The following is an 18,737-nucleotide window of genomic DNA, read 5'->3' on the forward strand; positions in this document are numbered from 1 at the left end:
CCAACCATCTCATCCTCTGTCATCACCTTCTCCTCCTGCCCTCAATCTTTCCCAGCATCAGGGCCTTTTCAAATGAGTCAGCTCTTCACATCAGGTGGCCAAAGTATTGGAGTTTCAGCTTCAACATCAGTCCTTCCAATGAACACCCAGGAATGATCTCCTTTAGGATGGACTAGTTGCATCTCTTTGAAGTCCAAGGGACTCTCAAAGTCTTCTCCAGCACCACAATTCAAAAGCATCAATTCTTTGGTGCTCAGCTTTCTTTATAGTCCAACTCTCACATCCATACATGACCACTGGAAAAACCATAGCCTTGAATAGATGGACCTTTGTCAGCAAAGTAATGTCTCTGCTTTTCAATATGCTGTCTAGGTTGGTCATAACTTTTCTTCCAAGGAGTAAACGTCTTTTAATTTCATAGCTACAATCACCATCTGCAGTGATTTTGGAGCCCAGAAAAATAAAGTCAACCACTGTTTCCACTGTTTCCCCATCTATTTGCCATGAAGTGATGAGACCAGATGCCATGATCTTCGTTTTCTGAATGTTAAGCTTTAAGCCACCTTCTTCACTCTCCTCTTTCACTTTCATCAAGAGGCTTTTTAGTTCCTCTTCACTTTCTGCCATAAGGGTGGTGTCATCTGCATATCAGAGGTTATTGATATTTCTCCCAGCAATCTTGATTCCAGCTTGTGCTTCCTCCAGCCCTGCATTTCTCATGATGTACTCTGCATAGACGTTAAATAAACAGGGTGAAAATACGCAGCCTTGACGTACTCCTTTTCCCCTCTTTGGAACCCATCTGTCATTCCATGTCCAGTTCTAAAACTGTTGCTTCCTGACCTGCATATAGGTTTCTCAAGAGGCAGGTCAGGTGGTCTGGTATTGCCATCTCTTTCAGAATTTTCCACAGTTTATGGTGATCCACACAGTCAAAGACTTTGGCATAGTCAATAAAGCAGAAATAGATGTTTTTCTGGAACTCTCTTGCTTTTTTGATTTTTTCTTAACTATGTTGCAGTTTGTTTTCTTAGCTGATACGGGAAAACTGCAGAGGGTTGGCATGGGAATGATTTCCTTACCTAGCTTGGAAAAATTTTTAAATTGTGTTCGGACAAAGTCCTTTACCTGCCCTTCATTATGGAGAAGGCTCTGGGTATTCTTCACAATGTTTAACTTTTCCCTTCCCCGGTCATAACCACTGGGGAAAGATCTTTCTCAAATCTTTACACTGAGAACCCGGTGGGGTTCCTGGAGGTAAAGCTCACAAAAATGTGTCCCACCCCAGTAACGTGGCCCTCATGAGTTTCTCATGGCAGTCCAGACTCAACCTATAACAAATCATGAAAATCATCATTCAAGTCTCCCTATCAGTTTATGGTCCCTGTGGCTTCTCCTCTAGTTAGGTTGTCCTCAGCTATGTTTCCCTGAATATGTCTCTCTCTTCAGGCATCAGGGGCCAGTTTGTCTTAGGACTTTTTTTGTATCAGTTATAGAAACAAAAAAGTCATTGATTTTCAGTGTCCAGTATTTTTCATAATTTAAAAATATGAGTGACATATTACAAGCTCTTTATCTGTCAGAGAGAGATCAGAAGTCTCCTATAGCATGTTTTTGCTGTAATTTCAAAATTGTGTGGTGACAAATTACAAGGTCATCACTTCCTTTTGCTTTATGAACCTATAGTTCTTACATAGTCTCAAACTGGCTCATTTCAGATTGCTATTCATTCTAGAATGAGCTTGTTACTTCTGAGACAGACAGTGGCAGAAATAATAGACAATGATAAGCTGGAAAAGTAGGAAGCAAGGAAATTGTAAATGTACAATGTGAATTTTCATAAATGAAAATGGTCAAGCAACTAACACCCAAGAAAATAAATAAAACATTACCAGCTTTTCAGAAATACTGTATTGCATTACAAAGTTTTTTCAAGTTCCAGACAAGTCATACTCCGAACTCTGCTCTAAACCAGCATCCTATCCTCAGTACTAGCACTCACTAGTCTTTTGTTATTAAGAGTCTAAGACTAGGGAAAATCATTTATCCTCTTTTTGCCTGTATTCTCCTCTGTTCATGTATCTAAGTGTCTTTATAATTAGATGACGCCTGAAAATTGTGTTTAACACCCAAACAAGTGAATAAGTGTTGAGTCTTAATGTTCTCAGACTGAGATGGTCAAGGCACAAAATGTCTGGTAAAGCAAAATAAGTGTGTTCGTATTTCAGGAGCTCTAGAAATTAAGGAGATAAAACTTGGAGAGGGAGAAAAGCCAGACAGTAAAGAGGGAGAAGAAACAAAGGGCCAATAATGGACATTTTCAGTGTCAAGGAAGCACTGAGACTGTTGAGACTTATTCCTCTGCAGGACCAAGAAGTAGAGGTCCATAGCAGTCCTTAAGTCATGAGCACAGTTGCACATTTTACTGATGAGCTCCCTGTCACCTGCCCATGTACATAACTCATCTAACTTCTGCTGGAGCCAGAGCTTATATCTTATTCTACTTCATGACGTGGTAGATACAGGGCAAAAGAAAAAAACAGAATAGACATATTTTAAACTTCCTTTTTTTACATGCAATAACCTTTTAGCAATATTTTAACTGATGTAACTTGAAAAATAGTGCATAACTACATGATACACTCAATTCAGAGAAAGCAGGAAGCAAAAGATCCCCAAGGAGCAGGTAGGAAAAGTCTTTCCAAATACTTGGCTCTATTTAAACAGACACGGGAAGTTTCTAAGCCCAGAGGCTACACTTTATAGTGTAAACTTGCCACACTGAGAGCGTGCTCTCCCACCAGCACTGGTCATGACAGAAAATTAATTGGACTTCATTTCAGACTCATGCTAGAACATAGAGAAAACCTTCTCAGACAGAGACAAGAATCTGATTTCTGATGTGATCTCTACAGAGTAAGTATATCCCAGTTAACTGATTTTTGAAATTTCACTAATGCCTCTCCCTTATTTTAAGACTAAATTCTTTGTTTTTTCTTAAGTATGTTTTCACACATCCTTACATAACTTAGTTTTAAATGTGTGATGCAGTTAATGTGCTTAGGGGAATTTTGCATTTTCTCCTAACTAATCCCTGGGACTTCTGGATTACCAACAGCGGTTAACACATACTAAAAAACAGCTCTGCTTTTTATAATCTTAGCAGTTCCCAGCTACCCTGGTTGAGAAACATCTGTTCTTACAGACTCTCCAAATTATCCTGATGTCATCTGATTGTTTTTGCATTTTCCTTGTTCAACCATTTGATCAGTGTGATAAATACAGAAAAACCTCAGTCCTTACCACTAATAGGGGCCTAAGTACAGTCCAGTGAAGATAAAGGATGAAGTTAAAATTATTTTACTATAAATGTGAACAACTTTTCTTACTGTTATTGGCCTTTACATATGTCTGTGTCTGGGTTACTTATTCAAAGGGCAAAATGTCTTATTTCAGAAATCATTATTTTCTTAGTCTTTAGAAATTGGAAGCCATTTCTAATAAAGAAGTTACATTGGAGTTAGACAGACCTCCATTTATACTCCAGTTCTGTCACTTTATAGATTATGAAATGGAAAAATCAAGCTTTCTCATCTATGAAATTGCAGTAAGTGCTGTGCTTATTGAAAAGAATAATATTGGTATTAAGCACAGTGAGTAGTACATAGCAAGTACTAGTTAGTCAACATCATAATCATCCAGTTCCAGGCTTGAAAAAGGTAAAGGAAAAAGAGAGAGATGAAGGTATTAAGAGAGATGAAGAAAGAAAAGGAGGGAAAGGGAATGAAGAAAAGAAGGAAAAGAAAGAGGGTTAAGGAGGCAGAACGAAAGAAGGAGGGAGGGAAAGAAGGAAGGAAGAAAAGTAAGAAGGAAGTACTTAACTCTCTGGCATAGAGAAAAAAAATGTTTTCCACAGAAATCATTAAAAGTAATACAGATTAATAGTTCATGACCAAATGAACTTTGAGTTTACATTTTCTCCCATCAAGGACAATCAAGAGTGGAAGGAGCTTTCACATGTCTATTGTATAAGACAGTCACAAAAAAGAAACCCCTTTGCTACTGAAAGGCAAAGGGCAGTAATACACGAAGCAGAAATTGGTAATTAATTCCCAGTCATGCTAATAGATTCAGCATTGATGGTAAGAGTCACTTATAGCTATTTATCTTAAGCAATGATGATGAATCTGAAAAGGAGACAATCTCTCAGTGTTTCTCAATCCCTTGAATCTGCTGAGGGTGAAATTTGAGCGTGGGCAGGTCAGTGGACCTACTTTTTATAACTACAGAATCTGATTTCATAATTATGTATCTTTTTCTTTACTCTCCACAATCGATTTCTCCCTCTGTCCTTTTTTTCTTTGTTGACTCATTTTATCTGAGTGATATTTACTCATTTTGTTTGTATCCTTTTGGTATTATTCTCATAGTTAAAAATACATTATAAGATGAATGTAAAATATTATTCAAAATGCTACGGTTCTTTATTGGCATGGTATGTGAAATATCTTGACTTTTTCATCCTTTTTCTCTCTGAACATTAGGATCAGAAAAATAAAATGGCTATTCTATTTCTACTGACACAATATAAAAAAGGATACTACCTTTATTTTTACCAGAGGAATTCAATCATTATTCCTATGGTTTTCTGAAAATTATCTAAATTACCTAGCACTTGCTATACAATATAACGGGCTTCCCAGGTGGCACTAGAGGTAAATAACCCACTTGCCAATGCAGGAGACAGAAGAGGCACAGGTTCGATTCCTGGGCCAAGAAGATCCCCCCTGGAGGAGGGCATGGCAACCCACTCCAGTGTTCATGACTGTAGAATCCCATGGACAGAGGAGCCAGGTGGGCTACAGTCCATAGGGTCACAAAGAGTCGGACACAACTGAAGCGACTTAGCTGCTGCTGCTGAGGCTAAGTCACTTCAGTCGTGTGCGACTCTGTACGACCCCATAGACGGCAGCCCACCAGGCTTCCTCGGCCCTGGGATTCTCCAGGCAAGAACACTGAAGTGGGTTGCCATTTCCATCTCCAATGCATGACAGTGAAAAGTGAAAGTGAACTCACTCAGTCATGTCCAACTTTTAGTGACCGCATGGACTGCAGCCTACCAGGCTCCTCCACCCATGGGATTTTCCAGGCAAGAGTGCCGGAGGGGGTAACCATAGCCTTCTCCAGAAGCGACAGCACACACCTACAAATACACTATAACAAATAATACTTATTTAGCACTGACTGTATATCATAGCTGGAGAAGGCAATGGCAACTCACTCTAGTATTCTTACCTAGAGAATCCCATGGTCCGAGGAGCCTGGTGAGCTACAGTCCATAGGGTTGCAAAAGTATCAGACGTGACTTAGCAACTAAACAACATATGTCATAGCATTGTCTGATTTTGCTTTGTTTCAACTCATATAGTCCTCAAAAATAAGTTAGTGACTTTCAGTTTCTGTCTGTAACAGGAAAAAATTAACACATTAGAAAGTTCAGTATCTCACCCTAGAACAGCTAGTAAATGGAGGATCTAGGGATACAGACAGTTTGCTCCTAAATCCACATTATACTGTGTGTTGGAAATGGCTCCAATATAAATATTCCTATCCCTCAACTAATTTTGATACGTTGGCTTTTATATTAGGAAAACAAAAAAAGATTATCTCTAAAAATATACCAAACAAGCTGGGGATAAGGAAACAAGCCTAAATTGATTTAAAATCCCACCACCTTTAGAATTTGGGGAGCAGATACTAATGCAAAATGCCATCTGCATATCCCCCAAAATAAAAATGGGCTTCCCAGGTGGCACAATGGTAAAGGATCCACCTGCAAATGCAGGAGATGCAAGAGACGTGGGTTCGATCCCTTGGTTGAGAAGATCCACTGGAGAAGGAAATGGCTACCCACTTCCAGGAATATTCTTGCCTGAAAATTCCATGAACAGAGGAGCCTGGTGGGCCCCAGTCCATGAGGCCTCAAGGAGTAGGAAATGACTGAATGAGCAGAAAATATAAAGATTTGTTTTCTCTATAAATGCTTTCTTATCAATATATCTTTATATGTTAGTTAATGTATACCTTTGCAACCCCGTGGACTGTAGCCTACCATGCTCTTCTGTCCATGGGATTTTCCAAGAAAGAGTACTGGAGTGGGTTGCCATTTCCTTCTCCAGAGGATCTTCCCGACCCAGGGATCGAACCCAGGTCTCCCGCATTGTAAGTAAGTCGCTTTACCGTCTGAGCCATGAGGGAAGTCACACCTAACTTAGTGTACACTAATCTTTTTTAAAAACCTCTATTGTGTAAATGTATCCACTTAAAACCTTGTTCTAAAAAAGTTTGTATTGTAAGAAATGCTGTTAAGTAAAATATATATTTCAGCTATTTGTATGTTTGCATGTGTGCATGGGTGTTCTTTGGAAGGAATGATGCTAAAGCTGAAACTCCAGTACTTTGGCCACCTCATGCGAAGAGTTGACTCATTGGAAAAGACTCTGATGCTGGGAGGGACTGGGGGCAGGAGGAGAAGGGGACGACCGAGGATGAGATGGCTGGATGGCATCACCGACTCAATGGACGTCTGAGTGAACTCCTGGAGTTGGTGATGGACAGGGAGGCCTGGCATGCTGCGATTCATGGGGTCACAAAGAGTCGGACACAACTGAGCAACTGAACTGAACTGAACTGATGCTAAGTCGCTTCAGTCTTGTGCGACTTTGCGACCCTTGGACTATAGCTGCTAGGATCCTCTGAGCATGGGATTCTCCAGGTAACAATACTGAAGTGGGTTGCCATGCTCTCCTCCAGGGGATCTTCCTGACCAAGGGATTGAACCCATGTCTCTTACACCCTCCTGCACTGGCAGGCAGGTTCTTTACCACCAGCATCACCTGGGAAGCCCATTTGTTCATTTATTTTAATTCATTCAAAGACATAGGATTACTGAGTCACAGTACAAATATATACATTTTTTTTACCCTGTTACTCCATTGCCCTCTAGATTGCTTATACCACTTCACATTCCCAACAGCTGAGAATAAAACATACTGCTTTCTGAATCCCATAGCAACAAGTTTATTTATTCTGTTGAGGAAAAAAACTACAAAATTGGAATCTGCTTTCTGAATTTTTAGGAAATATAAAAATTTCTTCAACTTCAAGTTTAAAAATTAACTATGACATACTTTATTAAAATGTAATCCTTTTACTACTGTGTTTAAGCCTTACATTTAAGTTCTTCATTCACAACTTACTTTTAGGTAACATATATAGTAAAATACACTTTTATATTTCCAATGTTGAGCTACATGTTTAACAACCATTGAGTACTCTGAATTTATTGAGTAAACTTTTATTCTCCTGCATAACTGTAATGTCCTCTTCCTTTATACTAAATTCCCTAACTTGTATATCATTCTTAACTGTGTTTTGTTCATTTATCTGTTCAATTTTACTCAAACTGATCGTCATTTAATTAGTAGAGGTTTATAATATGTTCCAATATATTTTCCAGATAGCATTCTTTTTTCTCCTCTAACTCCAATTCTGTTCCCTCTTCAACATTTCCCTGGGCTTTTTAAATGGAGTTTGGTGCACTTTGTTATGTTCCAGATTTCCACTGAACTTTTAATGAGCACTGCAGTTATTGCTCAGAATAATTTAGTAATAATTGATATTTTTATAATTTTGAGTCTTTTTATAAGTTAGCATTATTTTTAGCTTCCATTTAAGTCAAGGCTTCAAGTATTCCAGAGTGGTTTGTTTCTCAGTAAAATGCATAAATTGCTTATTTGTTTCCCTCATAAATGATGTCTTCTGTTATCATATTTTATCAAGTTATTAGCATCACTTTTATTCAAATATTTTACTACATTTAATAGTTTCTATTCAATTGTCTTAGGTTTTTGAGATGGACAATTGTGTAACTTGCAAATAATTGCAATTTTGATACTTATCTTTCAATAGTATTATTTGATTTAATCTCATCTATGGTACATGAAACATGTTATTGTGGCCTTCCTTCTTTGTGTTCCTGATTTTAATGTTTCATGCCTATGCTGATTGTTGGTTTAAAAATTATATTAAAAGCAGTTTGTTCAAAATAATTAATTCTTCCTAATTTACTGAGTTTTTATGTAAATCATTTTTAAAATTTATTCAGTAAGTAGTACATTCACTTTCCTAAAATTTCAATAAAAATACTCTCAGATAAAATTTTTCTCATCTCTCAGGGCTTTAGGTGTTATGTTGTGGGATCAATCATTTTTTTTCTTGATAGTCTCACCAAAAGCTTTAAGTAGAAAATCTAAGTGATAATACTTGATCTCTAGATAAATGAGCTCTGAAAATAGACTATAGAAAGAGATAGTCTTGGGGACAACAAATCAGAGAGATCATTCAAATATCAAGATGGGAAAATGTGTAGATTAGAAACAAAAGGAAAAATGACAACAGAAATGAGAAAGTAGCTTAAAAATACTTGAGAATAAAAATTATACAAGTGGAGATGGAAATAAAAGGACAGAGGAGAGTGACACACAGGCATTTCAATGAGGCACCTGGAAGAACAGTAACAATATTATAAAGGTGTTGGAGTAAATGACAACATTATTAATTCAGTTTTGACATGTCAACTCAAAGATGGAGGTGTGGCTTTCATTTGTATATACAGTTTTGGATAAATTACTCTGGAGTATAATTGAAGCTATAGACTCAGAATTCAAAATACAGGTACTTGTTAAAATGAGTAAACTGATATTGAATTTAAAAAATGCTTATTAAAAAACTTTGAGTCACACCAGAAATTAAGAATGAGCAGAGGAGAAGTGATCACTGAGTTAGTGAGAGGCATAAAGAAATCAGAAAATTAAGTGAATAATTATGGGAGGACTGTCATGGACACAGCGTGATTGTGTTCAACAAATTAACAGAAAACCTGATTTATAAAGGATCAAACAACTTGGAATTTATTTCTATCACATTACAAAAATAAATCTGAAAGGAGACTGTTGCTGGCTTTAAGTGATTCAATATGCCCTTTGGTTGCCAGATTCTCCCTTAATTTTTACTATATTATTTGCATTTTACAGGCTTTAGAACTTTGCAGTTGCTGCGCCTTTAGTCATGTCCTTTGAGTTAAATGCAGAGGGGAAAAAATAGATCATAAGGACTTTTTCTGCATGAACATTTGTCATTTCATTGGGGAAAGAAAGCCCTCCGAACACCCATTTATTTATATCTCATTGAACAGTTAGCTCTAGGTCACGTGTGCCATCTCAGTCTAATTCATGGCAACAGTAACTGGTTTAGAAAAATATAGTGACTAGTTTAGAAAAATCATATATTATGCTCGCAATTTGAGATAGGGCTATTCTGTTCTAAAATTTAGACTTCAGTCCAATACTTAAGCAAATGGAATTTCTGCTGGCAATAAATGGCAGAGGGTTAGCTTTACAAAAGCCAAGAAGCCAACAGTAGAGGGAGTTACATAAACAAATTTGTGATAAACAGTATCGCATCCTGCAAGGAGATCAAGGAAAATGGTGACTGAAAATTGATTAATAGGCAATGCATTCATATCCCAGGGGTTTTTCTATAGATAAGGGATCTTGGAAACTGAATTGTTTCGACTTACTGATGAACAAAAGAGCCAAAGACGAGTTAGGGAAAGAATGATTAGAAAGGGACACTAGATTAGAGATTTGATCTGATATTTTTTAAGTTGTGAACTACATTAGTAGGTAGAAGGAAACAAACTTTTAATTAAGTTTAATTGATGGGTCCTTGGGGCATCCCAGGTTGTTCAGTGGTAAAGAATTCACCTGCCAATGCAGGAGACGCAGAAGATGTGAATTCCATCCCTAGGTCAGGAAGATCCCCTGGAGAAAGAAATGGAAACCATTCTGGTATTCTTACCTGGAAAATTCCATGAACAGAGGAGCCTGGCAGGCTACAAAGAGTCAGACATGATTTAGCAACTGAGCAATGACAATGACAATGAATGATGGGGAAGACCTGGGGAAGATCTAGGGAAGGTTTTAGCCTTGAAGTGCATACTTCCATGGTTATCCTATAGCTCTGGATAAAAGTCCTGGCTCTGACACTTGGTCCACTGCAGACTTCATTAGTAAAATTAGTCTAATAAAACTGCATTTCTATATGGAATTCTATGAGGTTTAAATGAGATAATGAGCTTAGTGCAAAGCTTTGTATAGAGGATATATTGATAAATGTCATCTGTTAATTTGTTTAACATTTTCTACTAATAGGTATTTTGTAATCAATATTTTTATTGAATTATAGAGGTCTATATGCACTATGATAATGTTTCATGAATCAAATATGAAAAATCACTATCTGGACACCTTACTTCCTTGATAAATTGTGCCAAAAAGAAAAAAACAAAACACACACACATACACAGGTGAAGCAAGGTAACACACATTAAACAATTTCAATCTGAAGATTCCTATTTAACCAGTGAAATAAATTCAGCTAAGGGTACCTTGCAATTTTGTGTGAGAACATTGATATAAAAGTGTCAGAAATGACTAAATTTATTCACATGAGAGCACACCTAGGTAGATGATCATGGAAAATGTCCAAAACCTGAGAAGCAAAAAAAATTTTATGCATCTGAAAATGGAATAAGAAGAGAAGTAACCACACTTACTTTCATTCAAATTTTCATAAATTTTGATGTAATCATTCTTCTTATAATGTTTCCATATTCTTTTTTTTCTAGTTAAATGATTTATTAAAATACAAATGAGTAGGATGAATAAGAAGTCTACTTTTGTACTATTAATTATGACTTTTCATTTTCTATCCCCAGGTGATTTGGTAATCAGCTCTTCTGCCCAAGTCAATGGATAGACCAAATGATTCTGTGGTTTCTGAGTTTGTGTTGCTTGGACTCTCTGGTTCTTATGAAATGAAAGTTTTTCTCACGTTGATATTCTCCTTGATTTATTTAGGGATCATCCTGGGAAATCTCTTCATTTTGCTTTTAGTAATTTTTGATTATCACTTACATTCTCCTATGTACTTCTTATTAGCAAACTTGTCCTTCATTGATGTGGGGGTTGCTTCTACCACAGTCCCCAAGATGATTACAGACCTCTTAAATGAATACAAGATAATTTCTTTCCAAGGTTGTATGGTACAAATATGCTTCATCCACATAATGGGAGGAGTGGAAATGGTGTTACTCATAGCCATGGCATTTGACAGGTACACAGCAATCTGCAAGCCTCTATACTATTTGAACATCATGAACTCTAAAATATGTGTTTCATTTGTAATCACTGGCTGGGTAATTGGGGTGATTCATGCTATGTCTCAATTTGCTTTCATTATAAACTTGCCTTTTTGTGGTCCTAACAAAGTAGACAGCTTTTATTGTGACTTTCCCAGGATCATAAAACTTGCATGCACAGATGGAGTGAAATTTGAGTTTATTGTTGCTGCCAACAGTGGCTTCATGAGCATGGGCACCTTCTTCCTGCTAATCCTCTCCTACATCTTCATTTTGGTCACTGTCTGGAAACGTTCTTCAGGAGACTTATCCAAGGCATTTGTCACTTTGTCAGCTCACATCACTGTGGTGGTTCTTTTTTTCACTCCATGCATGTTTCTATATGTTTGGCCTTTCCCCAGATCATCAATTGATAAATACCTCTTCATTGCTGACTTTGCTCTCACCCCTGTCTTAAATCCCATTATATATACATTACGGAACAAAGAGATAAAGGTAGCCATAAAAAGATTGATCAAAAGACATGTCAAATTTTGCTGATCAGATATGACTTTGGAGCTTGAAGACTATAATCCATCTGTCTTTTCGACTTCTCTACTCAGGCAAGCGAGTCAACCTAAGTTGTTCCAGTCGTGTCTGACTCTGCAACCCTATGGACTGTAGCCCTCCAGGCTCCTCTGTCCATGAAGATTCTCCAGGCAAGAATATTGGAAGGGGTTGCCATGCCCTCCTCCAGGGGATCTTCCTGACCCAGGAATTGAACACGTATCTCTTACGTCTGCACTGGCAGGCAGGTTCTTTACCACTAGTGCCACCTCTACTTAGGTACCTAGCACCTAAAATAGACAAAACTGGATGTATCATCTACCTCACTGAACAAAATTCTGCTACATCTGTGTGGTATTTATTCATTACATTTGCTACCATGGAAAATATCCATCTACCACATAAGGTAATTATTTTATTATTTTTAAAATAGCATGCTGCTGCTGCTGCTGCTGCTGCCAAGTCGCTTCAGTCATATCTGACTCTGTGCGACCCCATAGATGGCAGCCCACCAGGCTCCCCCGGCCCTGGGATTCTCCAGGCAAGAACACTGGAGTGGGTTGCCATTTCCTTCTCCAATGCATGAAAGTGAAAGTGAAGTTGCTCAGTCATGTTCATCTCTTAGCAACCCCATGGACTGCAGCCTACCAGGCTCCTCTGCCCATGGGATTTTCCAGGCAAGAGTACTGGAGTGGGGTGTCATCGCCTCCTCCGAAATAGCATGAATATCTACTAAATAACATTTTGAATTGAAAGTGTGACTATTTTGACAATAACAAACATAATAAAATCTCTTCATCTTATAAAATTTGTAAGTAAATTAGCTTGGTTTGGGAAATGTCGGGAACCATCACATTGAATGGTTATATATTTTGTGTAACTCTACTTAGTTACTTAGGCTGCTGTCCCTCAGAAGACTCAAAGACAAAATTTAATCACAGTAGTTTATTTGGGATCTGATTTTTGGAAGCACCAGTGAAGGACTGAAGAAATGATACTGAAAAGGGAAGGATGCTTATATGTTAACATAACTGTGCAAGCTTATTGTGGTCCTCCAGGAGACCCTATAGGTTCTATGACTTAGAATTCTCCCAGCTGAAGGACAATGTATTTGGAGTATTTGTTCATGATTAGAGGATGTATTAATTTGTTGGCATCCCAAGAATACCCTATAGCGAATATTGTGTATCTGGGTAACCAGAGAAAAGATGTGAAATAGGCTTTCTGGTACTGACAGTAAAGAACTATCTCCAATAAAAGCAAACTTAAAAGCAGCCTCCCATTAATGCTTTGTTACTTAGATAAGTGGTAATTAAAGTTTTTATTGCAATAGACCCCAAACTAGTAATTGGGCACAGAGAATCAGTGATATAAAATATTTCTCTGCTTTCTACAATTCCCATAAACAGAGTTAGAAGTGGACCATTCAGCCATGGGCATGGTTCTGCAAGCCATGACCAGATTTTGAGATCAGTCCCTAGAGATGACCACCACCTGCTACCCACAAAAGCCAACTTATTTCTTCAAGAAAGGAAGTGAAATAGTTTCAATACAAAAACTGTAGCTATAGACCACAATAAGCTTGCACAGACTATAGCTAAAGAATTTTATCATACCTACAGAAAATTCAAATGAACCAAAGAACATTTTAAAATTCTACTTTACTTCCCTTACTAGAATTGTTACAATTAAATTCACTTCGAAATTTTGACTCTGAATGTGATACAAAAGGTAAGCTATCAGATAATGCTTTCAATTTAGAGAAACATAGAAATGTAAAATCCCCTTGCTCTACCTACTCACAGAGCTCTGGAAGCTATTCTCCACCATAAGTATAATTCACATTAAGAGTAACACTGTCCCATAAATATTTCTCAAAGGAGACAATGTATTGTTTGTATTCCTGCAAGCTGACTGTATTTCAGGTCCTAAATAGAACTTTAAATCAGTTTTATCCATGAAGAATCTGATCCCAAATAATTACGTTTCCAAATGTTATATATCTTATGCTCTACAACAATCTCTTAACCTCCTCCTTGCCTTTCTTCCTCCCTCACAGTTAAACCAGCTTTCTTACTATGTCAATATCAACTTTCCATATATACTAACTTGCATTTTCTGGAAGTTTTTTCAAGTTATCAGAAACATTAAGGGGTTCTTCTCAGCTATGTTCTGGAACTTTTTGACTCCCTAGAGCAAATGTCCTTCCTGCACCAAAAGGTATGCCTTCTCTACAGTCCAAGAGCTAGATATTGAGATTCAGGAAGAATTCACAATTCTATAACAGGAGATGATCCTGGACAGAGATATAAAATGTTAATTCCCAGAAATTTCCAAACTGGGAATTGATTACCAATGATATTGTTTGCTAATAGTTTTTTTCAGGAATATAGAGGGAAGCCTCAGAAGTTATGAAAACCTTTTAAGGTTTTCATGGAAACAGAATTAAGCTTTTAGAATTGACAATATCAGAATGGCACCACTGAAGGAGGAATCAGAGGAGCTTAGATGCCCACCCCAGTCACGTGATTTCTCAACCCTGTGACTTCTTGCAAGACATTCTGAGATATAACCTTTCGACATAAGATCCATTTTAATGGGGTTATTATGAAGACTAGATCATGCAATTTGAAAGGGAGCTCTTGGCATGTAAAATACAGTCAGGTTCTCTTTGCCTGATTTTTCTTTTGCTTTCCACATATTTTACACTTCTTTAGGGAGAGTTCTATCTTGCATATTTGAAGATAAAAATATAAACTCTTGGAAGCTTTATTTCTCCAACCTGAAAAATCCTGTCCTTTAAAAAATGAATTGCTACAGTATTCTTTGAAGTGTGGAAGTAATCTTTATCTGTCTACTAACATGAATTAATTTTATGGTATTATTAATACTCTGTCATTTGTGAATCACATAACACCTTTCAAGGAAAGCGTTGAGAAAATAAAGCAGGCATGGGGTTTGGTGTAATCCACAGCACTCAGGCAACCCGCTCCAGTGTTCTTGCCTGGAGGATCCCAGGGACGGGGGAGCCTGGTGGGCTGCTGTCTCGGGTAGCACAGTCGTACACGACTGAAGCGACTTAGCAGCAGCAGCAGCAGCAGCAGGATCTCTTTCATCTGAAGTGTCCAGGAGTGAGTAGACTATAATCTATGAAAACATCCAATATATCCTTTTGACTTCACAAGAGAAAATTAGAGTATTTGACTTCCAATATTTTCTAATTCCAGTCTCACTTTTCAAACTTTGCCATCTGCTGGCAACGTTGAAGGCAGAAAACTACTTTTTTACATACTATGAGAGTGAACAAAGACTAAATTAGAAAAAACTTTTAAACAGGTTGTAATGATAAATACAGTTATATAATATTTTTTTCATATGGATACTGGCCATTTCACCTTTTTAAGTAGGATTCTTAGGAAGAGTTGCATTATTAAATGAACAACTAACCAGATGACCCCCAAATCCCACTATTTGGTATTTACTGAAGTGAAATAGAATAGTTAAATATATAAATCTATGAAAGAATATTTACTCTTAATCATGAAAAGTTGGAGCCAACTCTTAATATACTAAACTGGGGATATCCATACAATGCAATACTATTTATCAGTGAAAATGAATGACTAATATATGCATCAAATGGATGAATCTCAAGTACAGAGTAAGAAAAGCCAAATGCAAAAGAGAACAAATTGCACAATTCCATTTTTATGCTATTTTGGAAAAAGGAAAATACAGAGACAGAAAAGAAACCAATAGTTTCATAGACAGCGATTTTGTGTGTGGTTGAGTAAAAGAGACACAGGAGAATATGATGTGAAATGAGACTATAATGCATCATGGTGCAATGGTTACCCAATATACGTGTAACTACAAAACTCTCATTGGTCTTTCACTTAATAAGACCCAGGAACGTCACTTAGCCTCTTTTGCCTGTTTTCTCCTTTGTAAACAGCTCTATATGTCATCATAGTTAGTGAGATGATACCTAAAAGGTGTGTGGTAGTACCCAAGCAACTGAATTAGTGTTGACTCTATGTGTTCTCAAAAACTGGGATGGTTATGGATTCTAGACCTCAGGGCACAAAATGGGTGGTAAGCCAAATATATTCATTTGAATATTTTGAGATCTAGAAATGAAAGAGATAAACAAAACTTTGAGAGGGAGAAATTGAGACAGCAAATAAGGAGGAGAGAGGTAGGGACAATAAGGGAAAGGAAATAAATTGGGATTTAGTAAAATGGTCTTTGACTTTTAATTTATTTAAAATCAAAACTTCCAACCAAAAAAGATAAAGAAAAATATCTCTAATGGCATTCATTGATATGTACATCTATCACTATTGATAGGAATAGGAACAGAAGGATGCACTACAAGACTGATATTTGTTACCTCTGAGAGTGGATGAGATTTGGAGGGGACAGATGAAGTGGGACTTTGCTGCTGCTGCTGCTAAGTCGCTTCAGTCGTGTCCGACTCTGTGCGACCCCATGGACGGCAGCCCACCAGGCTCCCCAGGCCCTGGGATTCTCCAGGCAAAAACACTGGAGTGGGTTGCCATTTCCTTCTCCAAAGCATGAACGTGAAAAGTGAAAGTGAAGTTGTTCAGTCTTGTCTGACTCTTAGCGACCCCATGGACTGCAGCCCACCAGGCTCCTCCGTCCATGGGATTTTCCAGGCAAGAGTACTGGAGTAGGGTGCCATTGCCTTCTCCAGAAGTGGTACTTTAATAACTGCTTAATGATATACATGAACATATATCATTAATAGCTCGACGCTTATAAGTAATGCTGTATCTGTATATTATATCTTTAATAAAGTAGTAAATTAAAAAGCATCCACAGTCTTCTTGTAACAGAGTTGGATGAGCACAGCCCTTAGTAGGTAGCCATTGCTGTGTCTCTTTACTCTGCACCTGTTACTAGGCAACAGGTCTTGCTTAGACCTTGCTGGGTGCCTAAGTGGCCCCAGCCACAAGCAACCAACTGTCTTATGAGCCACTGTTAGTTGTCCTGCTCAGCTATTGGTCAGCACTGCAGTGGGCCCTGCTCATAGCTAACTGTCAATGAGGGACCATTGGGGAAATAATGCAGTCAAGGGTCAGTGGTGTGGTGGTCATCAGCTGGACAGTGAGATAAGAGGCAGATTCAGGCCTTCTCCAGGAAGGCCCTCCAGCTTATCCAGCCTTGGGCCAGCAGGTGAGCTGGCGGATCCAAGGAACAGACTAGGGACTACATTCCATGGGGCTCCCTCATTAAGACCCTCCACTGCTAAGTCACTTCAGCCATGTCCGACTCTGTGCGACCCCAGAGATGGCAGCCCACCAGGCTCCCCCGCCCTGGGGTTCTCCAGGCAAGAACACTGGAGTGGGTTGCCATTTCCTTCTCCAGTGCATGAATGTGAAAAGTGAAAGTGAAGTTGCTCAGTAGTGTCCCACTCCTAGCGACCCCATGGACTGCAGCCTACCAGGCTCCTCCGTCCATGGGATTTGCCAGGCAAGAGTACTGGAGTGGGTTGCCATTGCCTTCTCACAGACCCTCCACTAGCTTGGCCCAAGCCTTGAGGCAGCAGTGAACCTCATCCTCATCCCTGTCTCTCCAACTTGCACAGCCATCTGTGTAAGTTGCAGTCTGTGAAACCTGGTCTCCCCATTTGTGCAGCCTGAGGAGACTGAGGGCCAGATGGGTTGGGTGCCTGGCTCCCTTAGGGATGACAGCTGGGCAGGATGTGGGAACCTGGCCCTGAAGGAGCTGCCAACTGAGCTCTCCCTCCTCTTAGTCAGGACCTGGACCTTGGAGGGTGAAGGTTGTGCCTTAGGACTTTGCCCTTTCTGGTCAGGACAGAGAATAACATTCTTCTGGTAGAGATGAAAATTTACAGGAACATCATTACCTGACCATGAGCTGACCTCAAGGACAAAGGATCTGACCCCAAGAAGTCTGCAACAGCTAACCACACCTGTCCCTCACCTTTTGTTTTTAAAGGGGCTTGCTGAAAGCTTTTGGTAACTTTGGGGTTCTTAGGGCATAAGCCACCCATCTCTTTGTATGAATCTGTAATAAACCTTTCTCTGTTCGGAATTCTAATGTTTAGTATTGATGGGCCTCGATGTGTAGGCAGAGGGTCTTGCAAATTCAGTAACACTCTCATCACATACAGAAATGCTTATAACATGGTTAACACACAAACCATTAACATTCAGAACTTTGCTCAAGGTAGCATTGAGAACATTGAGACCTACTATTCTTCTCAAGTCCCAGAAAGCAGAAGTTTAAGTAAGCCCCTAAGTCATGAGCATAGTTGCAAAATGATGAGGTGAGGGTGAGCTTCCTGTCATCTGCCCATTCACCTAAGTCATTTATCTTCTGCTGGGACTGGCAGATTTTGGCATCTTAGTTCTCTTCATGACAGGGTAGATGCAGAACAAAAGGAAAGAAGTTATATCCTCCTAAATTCAGAATATTTGACTCTGTTAAACTTCCTTCTTTTACAATTTTAGGTGTAATTAACTGAACTAACTTTAGCTTTTATAAGGGTGCATTATTTTATTCTGCACGCAAAGCCCAACTTTTCCTCAGGGAAAGTTGAAGACTAAGGATCCCCAAGGAGCATGACAGGGAGAGACTTTTCAAATATTTGGCTTTATTAAAACACAGATATGGAAAGTTTCCAAACTCAGAGGCTACTCTTTAGAGTGTACATTTGCCACATTGAGGATGCACTCTCACCAACGCTGTGCGAAATGGCAGAAAATTTCTTGGATTTCATTTCAGACTAAAAGAAAAATCTAGAGTAAGCCTTCTCAGTTAGGAAAAGGATTTGGTTTCAGAGGTGATCTGTATAAGGTAAGTATATCCCAATCTACCTGATTTTTGAACTTTCGCATTCAATGTTTCTCCTCTATTCTGACTTGATGTCCGCCCACCC

The 18,737-nt window shown here is 38.5% G+C and overlaps 1 protein-coding gene across 1 annotated transcript; it reads left to right on the plus strand.

Moving 5' to 3' along the window:
- The first annotated feature begins 10,864 nt into the window (after positions 1-10,864).
- Positions 10,865-11,803, plus strand: LOC138444132 (olfactory receptor 4F21-like). The gene has a single exon (XM_069597461.1). The coding sequence runs from the start codon at positions 10,874-10,876 to the stop codon at positions 11,801-11,803; it is 930 nt and encodes a 309-aa protein (XP_069453562.1). The 5' UTR covers positions 10,865-10,873.
- Positions 11,804-18,737: the final 6,934 nt, after the last annotated feature.

Source organism: Ovis canadensis, chromosome 7, assembly GCF_042477335.2.
Source record: "Ovis canadensis isolate MfBH-ARS-UI-01 breed Bighorn chromosome 7, ARS-UI_OviCan_v2, whole genome shotgun sequence".
Classification (NCBI taxonomy): domain Eukaryota; kingdom Metazoa; phylum Chordata; class Mammalia; order Artiodactyla; family Bovidae; genus Ovis; species Ovis canadensis.